Source organism: Echinops telfairi, unplaced genomic scaffold (genome assembly GCF_000313985.2).
Source record: "Echinops telfairi isolate 266 unplaced genomic scaffold, ASM31398v2 ScPeMD7_7;HRSCAF=31, whole genome shotgun sequence".
In the NCBI taxonomy this organism is placed as follows: Eukaryota; Metazoa; Chordata; class Mammalia; order Afrosoricida; family Tenrecidae; genus Echinops; species Echinops telfairi.
The window spans coordinates 23,388,753-23,400,407 of record NW_022103904.1 but is presented as its reverse complement, the minus strand read 5'-3'; the positions used below and the strand labels follow the sequence as shown (position 1 = coordinate 23,400,407).

At 43.5% G+C, this 11,655-nt stretch overlaps 1 protein-coding gene across 2 annotated transcripts in view; it reads left to right on the top strand.

Moving 5' to 3' along the window:
* The first annotated feature begins 798 nt into the window (after positions 1-798).
* Positions 799-11,655, top strand: part of EFL1 (elongation factor like GTPase 1) — a 157,955-nt gene continuing 147,098 nt past the window's right edge. The window contains exons 1-3 of one of the 2 annotated variants that reach the window (XM_045286370.1): positions 799-931; positions 2,959-3,026; positions 8,090-8,174. In XM_045286370.1, the coding sequence (XP_045142305.1) occupies positions 805-931; positions 2,959-3,026; positions 8,090-8,174 (280 nt within the window). In that variant the 5' untranslated portion in view covers positions 799-804. The remainder of the gene's footprint in view (positions 932-2,958; positions 3,027-8,089; positions 8,175-11,655) is intronic. The other variant, XM_045286369.1, reaches the window with a different exon arrangement.

Sequence of the window (11,655 nt, the reverse complement as noted above, 5' to 3'; positions counted from 1 at the left end):
TCGCTGCCGCGGGCTGGGCGGGGCCGCCGTCCACCGAGAGGTCGCCTCGAGCCCGCGGCCAGGGGCAGGGGGCGCTTCGTGCTAGACTTTGGGAGCCTTCAAGGAAGTGTCACCAGGGCCCCACGCGGGTGGCGGGTGCACCTCGATCCACAGCCGATTTCCACTCTATGGGACAGAGGACAGCTGCCCCTGGGTTTTCGAGGTTGTCCATCTTTACCGGAACACAACTTCGCCTCAACTTTCTCCCGCTGAGCGGCTCTGGTTTGGAGCCACCAACCTGTCGGGGCACACAGCCCAGCGCTTAACCCTCGGTGCCACCGGGGCTCCTGGAAGGGACCGGGAAGTTGGATTTTTTTCCTTCTCTTTTCATTTGGAAAAGATTGAAAAACCTTCCGCGCACCTGCGTGTTTAATCAGTGAGCCCGAACTTTCATTTGGGTTGTATAAGTAGTCATTGTGCACGTGGGCATTTCACCTCCAGCGAAAGTGATAGAGAATAATCGAAGTGAGTGGTGTCAGCGTAGACCCTGTCTCGTGCGTGTGACCCTGTGACGGGTCTTTGGGCTGAGAAGTTTACCTTCGTTCTCAGCAGCGGCACTGGTGGAGACGCCCCCGCCTCCTGGGGCTGCGTGATTCAGCCCAGCCCGCTGTACTGGAAGCTGGAGTAAACTTGGGTGCAGTTGTGATCTGGCATTGAGTTAAAGCCGGGCAAGGGCCTGGATGGGTATCTCCCTGCAGTAATGTTCCCTTGGGTTCTCCGTTTAAGGGATCTGAGAAGACCTGTCACCTTTCTGTGCTGTCTGTAATGTACTTTGAATTTTCAGTCACAGGCAAAGTAACCATGGTGCTCAATAGTTTGGATAGGATGATTCAACTTCAGAGGAACACTGCCAACATCAGGAATATCTGTGTTTTGGCTCATGTTGACCACGGTAAGAAACCTTTTAAACCACCTTATTTTCAATTGCCAAGGGTTATGACGTGGTGTATCGCATGGAGTGAAGTGGTAGGCTACTGAGAGCCCTGTTACACTGACAGAAGGAGCCGGTCATCTTTCTTTAAGTTTCCTGTGACTTAAGAGAAGCACTTTTGAAAGGAACATGGCTAACTGGTGAATATTGTTTTTAAAAAGATAATAGTGTGTCACGTCGCTCTTTCAACCAGAACCTGAGTTTTGGTTAAAGTGTGTAGAATGTTTGAAATGGTTTTCTGAGAAAAAATGTCTGTTGCATGGTATGCCTCCTTCACTGGTGGACCTCTCATGGTGTTTCTTGCTAGAGTGAACTACAGCCTGGAACCATTGGCTGCCCTTCTGGTCCGTAGGCTTCAGGCAGTGAACTGGGGTACATGTGGAGAAACAACTCACACGGACTCTCCTCAGTGCTTATTTTATGCATTCCTATTTAATTTTTCAGATATACGTTGATGGTCTACTAAGTATAAGATATTCTGCTAGGGTGTATGCCAGCAGAGTGAGATTTTTTGGTTAGGACTCCACCCAGCCTCAGTTGAGTGGGGTGAGTCACTGTGTCTTGTGTAGTTGCACTGTGTGCTGCTCTGCCTGTTCTTGTCTCAGAGTCCTTGTAACCACAATAAAGTGATTTGTATGGAGATATGAAATAAAATGTATTTATTAGCCTGAAGGTAAGGGGATAGTAGGGGGGGTTGTGAAGGAACCCTAGTAGGGTAATGGGCTATACATTGAGCTGCTTAACAACAAGGTCAGTGATTTGAACCCCCCAGCTGTTCCCTAAGAGAAAAGAGGAGGCCGTCTGCTCCTGTAAGGATTTAAAGTCTTGGGAACGCAGAGCAGCAGTCCTCCCCTGCCTTCTAGGCTGATGTGATCTGGAGTCGCCTGAATGGCAGTGGGTTTGGTTTGGAGATGAAATGAAGAGGTAGGCCAGCCCATATCTTATAGGAGAAGGGTTCAATTCTTTGAAGTTGGGACAACCCGAGTGGAAAACGCCATTTCACGGTCTGCCTTTTTTGTGCTTCACTGACAGCGTTGTAAAGTAGGGTGAGAGCTGAGCCTGTAAGTTAGAGGAGATGATGAGTGAGAAGCCCTTAATCATGACATTGATGCCGATCGCTTATTAGGTTGTAGGGAGCCACTTGGGGGGAAAAATAAGGCAGCAGTGCTTGTATTCAAATAGGACATTAGGAAGTTTAGTGGAGTGGAGGTGTCTAGGTGGCTCTTTGCCATTGATGTAAGAACTGGACATGAAGTGACTAAGAAGTGAAACAAAGACGGGATGATGGTCACTTTATAGATGAAACCAGTCGAGAATGAGTTTCATATGACGAGCCAGTGACTAACCCACATCGCCCATAGGTTTGTAATTATGTTGCTCACATTTTGAAGATGTGAGGTCTGACAGAGAAATTCTTTTGCTTTGTAAATTCATGTGGAAACTCAAAAGGTCTATGTGTGTCTAACAGATTATGTTAAATTTATTCTTTAATATTAAACTGGTGAGTGGGTGCGGTCAAGTTCATTTTAGATATACCTCCTATTAGGGATAACAGCTAAAGTCTGTTGGGGACAAATTACAGTAACTGTAAAGGTTGTCTGATGAGGTTTGCCTCATCAAACTTAAAACTGTATTTTAATATGGAAATAGGCAGTATATAAATTATGCCTAAATATCCAAATGTGTAATATGTAAATTGTGCCTTAAAAAAAAGGTTCTGCGCTGAAAGTCGCTAGCGTTTTTTTAGGTAAAGTTGATGGTATTCACAGCGCTGGAAAGTACGGCATCCTTCCATGTGACATTCTGTTGTCATAACTCTAGTTCACTCCTTGAAATGCTGCTTTTGTCTTGCTTCACCTAGCATTGCTAAATAGAAATTTTTGCAAAATCAATTCTTATAGCCAGCTATTCGATCATTATGTATAATGTATCCTCTACTCCTTTTAAAAGAGAGATTTGAGTCAATATTGGTGTTATTTTAATAACAGGGAAAACTACCTTGGCTGACTGCCTTATATCTAGCAATGGAATCATCTCCAGTCGCCTGGCAGGCAAGGTATGTTGTTATATTTAATACACACTTGTTTCATTTCAGTAAGTACTTACTAGCTGCTTATAATGTAATGGACCATTTTCTGTGTTTTCTGCATAACCCCCGAAATTAACCTAGTTTCTGCATTTCAGAAGCATCTAATAACTTAGCATCTAATAATTTAGAAAGATAAATATATGTGTTGAAGAAAGCCTCCATTTCTATGTTACTTCATTAATAATTTACAAGCACAAAAATGAGTTTTTGCCAGGAGTCAAATGAGATACCCTGGCATGAAGATGAAAGAATTCACAGAGTTTCGTCATAAGTATATGATTTAAGTGGGAAGACAGAGAAACTCAGGAACAGGCGTGGATAAAGGGCCTGTTTCTAGGTCTCCAGGCTTTGTCCAGCGTCAGTGCTGACAGAGACTTCCCCTAACTACCTTCTCTCTCTACGACTCCTCAGTCTGAAGTACATAACTACTAATTTCCCCACTCTCCAGAATTATCTATTCCCTCCCTCCTTATTTGTGGGCATTAAACTAGCTTTAATTTTATAAAGGCCATGAATTAATTGGTAGTATTTAAAATATTTTTCTACACTGCCACTTTAAAAAATGTGTTTAAATCTACTGAAAAAGAGTGGAGACTCCTTATACCTCTAGGCAACCTACTTCAACCTTTGCTCAGCTGTTGTCAGTCTAGGACTGGAAAAAGAATGGCAAGAAGTGTGGATCCCACTTGTGGATGCGCTCTCCTGACCCTCTACGACAAAGATTGAACGAACCAAGTGAGCAGGTACAAATGGCCATCTTAGAACTCAGAGCTTCAAAGGCAAAGATAAAGAAGTAGCACAAACATTGATGAGAAGGGACTGAATGAAAACAAGGAATAAGGGCATAAGGAGCCCTAAACTACCAATTGGCTTAATGTGCTAATTTGGCATGTTTGTAAGCAGTGTTCCAATCAGAGCAGAAACTAGATACTCAGCTCCACTCACGCAGCACTGCCCTAGCGCTCACATCTCTGATCCACAGTCAAAGGGATCCTTTGTGCCATCCTTCTGATTATTTCTTTAACCCCCAACCTTGCCCCCCCCCCTTTATTCCTTTTCCCCTATTTGTTTTCCCCCAGCAGTTGAGAGCCAGCTACTCTACCCACCATCCCTACCACACCTGCCAGCCCATCCCTGGGATGAGTGCTACTACTGTTCTGGCACCACTGGAGCAACAGCACATGTAGCCAACACACTACCACCTGCTACCAAATCCGTATAGACAGTAATGAGTGCTTTAGTGTTGCCAAACTAGTAATGAAGTAGCATGCCCACCTTCCTGCCAAGACATATTTAAATAAAGCAAAAAACCAGGGTGAAACAAATAAGCATGCAACCAAGAGATTAAAACAGTAACATCACATTATCTCAGACAGCAGACAACTTCCAAGTTCACAGAAAACAGGACAAGCGGTTCATACAAAATATCAAGTTTTAGGCCTAGAAAATCTAGAGGAAGAAATACTCAAAAGGAATTCAGAAGACTTAATACCTATGTCCTTCTAGAAGTCTCAGAAAGAGATAAGGAAACCATAGATAAACTCAACACAGCAAAAACTGTCACATCCAGGAAAAGAAAACGAACAAATTCACAAAGTCAATGGAAAATCAGAAGTCACACATAAAAGGCAAGTAGAGTCAAGAAGATTAGTACTAAAATTTCAGAAATAGGTCATTGCAAGGACAAAGAAGTAGTATTAAATCAATGGATGACATACGTGGTGAAATTGAATACAAATATTTTAATCAATTAGCGAAACCATCAGAAAGAAAAGGAAGAAGGTCTAGTAATTTTGTGCGTCACCACCAAAAGTATTAAGTTATCCGTGATTGGAATGCCAGAATAAGAAGAGACCAACAAAAAAAATTTAAAAGGACCAAAAAGGTTTTCAAAGATTTGTTTGGAAGAGACTCGCTGCTGTTGAGTTGGCTCCAACTTGATGCCCTGTGGGAGCAGTCGAACTGCTCCGGAGAGTTTAGGGCTGTGGTCTCTATAGAAGCTGACTGTCTCACCATACTCCACTGGGTGGCGAGGGGTTCAAATTCCTGGCCTCTAGGTTAACAGTCTAGTACTTTTATTGAAAAAACAAAACATGAAAGATGAGAATATGGTCCATTCAAGTTCAGCAAAGCCTAGATAACATGGACCCTGAAAGAAAATAATTAAACTTTCTAACACCCAAAGCAAAGAATTCTTGAGAAACTGAAATAAAAAGTTTCCTGTAACATCCTGGCCCACCAAACCGACGATGCTCCTGCTCAAAGCAGACAACTCGTAGGGAGGACCGTAGTAGGTCCGGCCGCACCATGGAACACGGCGTCCCTCACTGAACCATGGCTCTGCGAGGGACAGCAGTGAAGACAAGTGCGGGGATAGTGTGCGGCGAGGCACTGAGGGCATGCAGCAGAGCAGCAGGGGGAGCAGAGTGATGAAATCCCCCGGGAAATACCAAAAACAGACTTTGGAGACAGAATGTAGCACCTCATCAGACTCCACTGGAAAACACTTGTAAGGGCCAATAAACAGACTTGAACTCTTTATAGGCTTTTCCATTTTTGTCAGTGGCTTTCTTTTTGTTACTATTTTGTTTTCGGTGGTGGTTATTGTTTTGTTGGTTTGACTTCCTTTGTGGTCTTATTTGGCTTTGCCAGGTTTTTGCACTTAGTAATGTATCTGCATGTCTATCTAGATAAGATTGGCGGGGTAAATAATTTGGAGATGAAAAGAATGGGACCAATGGTTCCGGGCTGGGGCGGTGCGATACAGAAGAAGGAGAGGTAGGAGAAAGAAAGGTGGGGGGATAACCAACCCAGGGACAGGGGGTCAACAAGTGAACTATAATCAATGAAAGGAAGGTCGTAGGATGCCTAGTGGGGCTTAATCAAGGGCAATGTAGCAGCGAGGAATTAATAAATTCGAATGAAGGCCAAACATGATGGTGGGACAAGAGGAAAGTTAAAGGAAATAGAGGAAAGAACCAGGAAGCAAAGGACATTTATGGAGGCCTAAATACAGGCATGTACATTTGTAAATATATATAGCATGAGAGGGGACTAGAATTATGTACTCATATCTATATGTTAAGAAATAAGATTGCAGATGGACATTGGTCCTTGACTCAAGTACTCCCTTAACACAAGAACACTTTGTTCTAGCAATCGGGCATTATGTGATGCTCACCTTCCTGACACAATCGCTGAAGACAAAATGGGTACATAAGCAAATGTGAAGAAAGCTGATGGTGCCTGGCTATCAAAATATATACTGTCTGGGGTCTTAAAAGAAAAACAAGTGGCCGTCTAGCTGAGAAGCAAGAAAGCCCACATGGAAGAAGCACATCAGCCTGTGTGATCATGAGGTCTCGATGGGATCAGGGATCAGGCATCTAGAACAAAACTATACCCAAGGTGAATAGGTGTGTGTGTGTGTGTGTAATGGAGTGGAGACCCAATGTCCATCTGTAGACAATTGGACATCCCTCACAGAGGGGTCACAGGGAAGAGATGAGCCAGTCAGGGTGCAGTATAGCACTGATGAAACACACAACTTTCCTCTAGTTCCTTGGTGCTTCCTTCACCCCACTACCATGACCTCAGTTCTACCTTACAAATTGGATTAGACCATAGCATGCACACTGCTACAGATAAGAGCCCGCAACACAGGGAATCCAGATAGATAAACCCCTCAGGGCCAACAATGAGAGTAGAGATACCAGTAGGATTAGGGGATGGTTAGGGGGAAGAAGGGGGAATAAATCACAAGGATCAATCTAGAACCCACGGAAAAGTGGATGAGGAGCGACAGAGGATGATGTAAGATATGGAAATAATAATCTATAACTTATCAAGGGTTGGTGAGGAGGTGTGGGCGGGGGAGGGAGGGGGAAGAACTGGGTAGCTGTTATCAGGAGCTAAAGTGTGAAGAGAATGCTTTGAAAATGATGATGGCAGCATATGTACAAATGTGCTTGACACACTTGAATGTATGGATTGTGATAAGAGATGTAAGAGCCCCCAATAAAAGTATTTTTTTAAAAAGGTTCCTGCAAAAGAATATTAATAACACTTGGCAGAAACTATTGCAGGCAAGAAGGCAATGACATGACATATAAAATCCTGAAAGGAGAAAATTGCCAACCATGAATTACATATCCAGAGAAATTATTGGTAAAATTAAGACATTTCTAGGTAAACGGAAATTACGAGGGGCTACTAAGATCAGTCAGCATAACATGGTCCACAGTGCTGCTTCCTCCCTGGTCGATTGTGACTTGGGTTATGACTAGCTAAGGTGAGTGGTCGGTCATCTGCTGTGCCATCTTGAGCAAAGAGGGTGAAGAAAACCAATGATGCAAGGAATCAGTTTTTCCAGAAGACTAATGAATAACGTGGTGTCTGGCTACTACCACTGCCAACTACTTTGAAAAGGATTACAACTGGAGGTCCTGAATAGAGTGGGAGAAAAATGTCGAACAAAACTCAAAGTCTTTAACAAAGGCCAGGGTTAATAGTCTGCTTGAGACTGGTGGAACCCCTGAAACTATGGCTCTTACATACCATCAGACCTAGAACTGAACTCACCCTGTGGCTCATCTTTCAGTCAAGGAGGTGAGCAGTAGCACCAGAGCTACACATTCTGTAGAACGATCAACCATCTGAGATCAAATAGAGATAAAGCTCAGAAGATTGGGGATGGAAAGAAAGCTGACTGAAAATGGTAAATACTAATTGAACTGTGGGTTGATATAATATCTGTGGAGCTCCCAATAAGATGGGGTAGGGGGGCAGTAAATACTGCAGGAGGAGGAATGCTGTGTGTGCAGAATTGGAGGACATTCATGAGTTCCGAATGGCCATGTCTTTCAATTTGTGTATCTTCTCCACCCTCTCATCAACGCCCCTTACCATCTCCTCCCATTTTAAAATAAGAAAGGCATAAGGCTCTTCACCTTACAAATAAAGTCTTTTGAACCAGTCCAGTTTAACTGAATTCATTAGTAGGTAACGATGTGTTTGTGACATTTTTCCAGTTGCGGTACATGGATAGCAGAGAAGATGAACAGGTCCGAGGGATCACGATGAAATCCAGTGCCATTTCACTGCATTACAGAGAAGGTAAGCACTTTGTATTTTGAAGAAAAGTGAGTTTGCATCTTCCATTCCGTGTCCTCCTTTCTCTTCTGGGCTAATTGCACTCCTCCATTTCTTTGCTATTTATTCCGCGTTAGCCTCTCCAAATGACCAAAGTAGCCTGTGTGGACTTGGGTGCAGGTGGGCACCTCTGACTGACTTGAGGGCAGTGGCAGTCCACATCTGCCCCCTATCCACTTAGATAATTGTATGGATTTTTTCAATAAGGAATGTCAGGAGCCTTAGTATTTTCCTGGCACTACCCTAGCTGTGTAATTCCTGGTCACATCCTTATTCTGCCCCAAGGCTTACTCATTGGATTTAGAAACTGATTTGATTTATATAATTGCTGGTTGCCGTGGTCAGCCCCGGCTTGCTGGCTCCAAATCAGGATGCCATTTTACCAGTAACACTTTGAGAATTTACCTGAAAAAAGTCATACAACTGTGTGAACTATATGAGTGTATTCGTGAGAAAAATGACAATAAACTACATGTCAATGGGAATGTGGTTATGTAACTGGTCTATTCATGCTGTGAAAAGCTCTGCACCCGTGAAAACAGCTATGATTGATTTATGAGGGGTCACAGCTATGATTGATTTATGAGGGGGTCATCAAAAAGTTCATGGAAAAGTCCCATTGTCTTAATTCCATTTCCCCACAACTTTTTGAAGCGCCATCATATATGCAGTGTGGGGTACTAGGCCCCACAATTGAATGGGTCCAAGGGGCGGTTGTGTAATTAAAGAGACATCAGACAAAATAAATCATGAATGCTCACCTCTGGGACAGCCATGAATTCAGTAGCCAGATCCGCGCAGAGACAGAATATATTTCCAACCAAGCCCCCCAGATTACAGGTTACCACATGCGTAACAGGAAGGGGTTTTACAATAGGCATATGCGTAACAGGAAGGGGTTTTACAATAGGCATATGCGTAACAGGAAGGGGAGGCACTAGGGGCACACATGTGACAGGAAGGCATACAAGTAACAAGATGGGCAGACTCTAGAGTCAAGGTGGCAGCCTAACCTTGGTCCTCCCTGAATTGGCTTGACCTTAGGTGTCTTTGGGCTCTCCTCCAGGGGAACAATCCATTATCTTTATCAGAAGGAGGTGGGCTCTGCTTAGGGTGGGACAGACTATGGGTCTGATTGCTCTAGATGGTTGACAACCTTCAGGCAGTTAACCTTTAAGCAGTTGACCTCCAAGTATATAGTCAGTGTCTGCAAGCAGCACCTTAGGTTTGGCATATATTAAGGGGGGACAATCTGTGGAATAACTTTTCTGTTTTCCACAATGCAGTTGTGTAGAAAAATATGTTAAGAGGCACACAATTAGTAGCACAGTATTTTTATAAGATATAAATGGTGATAAAAATATGTATACATTAAAAAGGTGCCTAGGGCATCTTAGTTATCTTCAAAACCTGGATAATGGAGAAACTTTCACCTCATTACTAGGAAATCTTTGCCCTGCAGAGCTTTTTCCCAGTTTTTTGTGGGTACTCCCTTGTATTCTTTTTAAAAACACAAAAACTCCCTTGTATTCTTTAGAGCAAGGGCGTGACCAGTTTCTTAACTCTTTATGCCAACCCATTTGCAGAGGCTGTGGATTGGCTGCCCTTGGTTTGGATAGGCATTTCCTAGGACAATCAGTGGTGATCATGGTGGAGCTAGGCATGTTTTTCTTTGAGCATAGCATGGCTGTCTTGAAGTGGCTTTGGGGCTAAATAGTCTCTACAATTAGGAATTAGTGCACAGATTTGTTTTCAAATCTATGAAATGGGAAAAAGTTTGCGATGTTGACTGAGACCTGTGTTCTCAGACATTTGAGAGATAATGTACATTCTTATACTATCCCAGTTCTGACTCTCCAAGGTTGGGTATTTCCTGCTGTGAAAGTGGGACACTCTGAAGGGGAACCTCAAGGCAGGAAGGAAAGAAAATGAAGGTTGAAGAAACTTCACAGTGAGCTTCATTTGCCATCTGAGTACATGGGATGCAGGTCAAAACTGACCGCCTCTGGCCACAGAGGAGAAGGTAAATCCAGCTCCACTAGATTGCCATCAGACAGGCTAGGTGCGCCTCCACCCTCTTCTTTCTTATTCTGACTTCATTTTGACACCAGTTTTTCCTCCCACAACATTATACCTCTCTATTGGGTTTGATAATCCATTGCAAAAGCCACACTGACCTCACAGGCTCTACTCATGATTAAGGGATTTTATTAGGGACGTTAACAGGTTACCACAGCCAGGATCAGCACACGTTAAGGATACAGTCGTGGGTCCACAGCAACACCCCTCAATCAGGAGCCAAGTCTCCCTAGTCCTCAGCCTCTTAGCCACGTGGTTTTGGGCCTCTGCCTCCACGGGCCAGGAAGCCAGCCCGCTCTTCTGCCTAGAGCCTCACAGCCTCGGTGCTGCTCTGTGCTCTGTCCCACGGTCTCTGTACTCAGCCGCCACCACTTGAGACAGATCTTGCGTGTGCTCCACTGGTGGCTCTACTTCCTTGTGGCCCTGGGATTTCTCTCCGTTCTGACTGCTGAGATAGCCAGAGGACTATCTACCAAAATGGACCTGTCCCCTCTGTTCATGCTTATAATACTCCATATGTATGGTCCCATCCTGTCATATGGTGGGAGTTAGACACACATGAGCTTCAAGAATCTTAAGAAGAATTTTGACTGTACCACATCATGCCGTCCCCCTTTTCCGTGAAGCATGCCTTTGTTGGGAGTTTCCTGCCAAGTGCTCATTAGAATTCTTTTTCTGTTCTGGCTCTTAAGTTAACCGGTGTTCAGAAACTTTATCTTTATTGAGATTCAAAGATAAGGTCTTTTATATAAAGTAAACAAGTTTGTTTTGTTATTAGGTGTTACGTACAGCAGAACCAAACTCAGAGAGAACCAGAACTGCTTTATTTGAGCCCATTGCTGTTTTCCCTGTGTCCGTCCGGTTCGTGCAGTGGTTTCGTCTTTCTTGACTGGCCTTCCATTATCCCAGCATGATGTCCTTTTCCAGGGACCGGTCTTTCCTGATAACATGTCTGAAGTACCTGTGATGAAGCTTTTCTGCCCTTGCTTCTGAGGAAAATTCTGAGTGAATTTCTTTTAAGACACATTTATTTGTTCTTCTGGCAGTAATCCACAGTGTTTTTAATAGTCTTCGTTAATACCATAATTCAGATACATCAATTCTTCTACGCTCTCTCTTTTTAAAAAAAATCATTTTATTGGGGGCTCGTACAATTCTTATCACAATCCATACATACAAGCACATTTGTACATTTGTTGCCATCATCGTTCCCAAAACATTTGCCCTTAATTTGCCTTAACTTGAGCCCTTAATATTGGCTCCTCATTTTCCCCCCTCCCTCCCCACTCCCCCCTCCCTCATGAACCCTTCATAATTCATAAATTATTATTATTTTCTCATGTTACACTGTCCGACATCTCCCCTC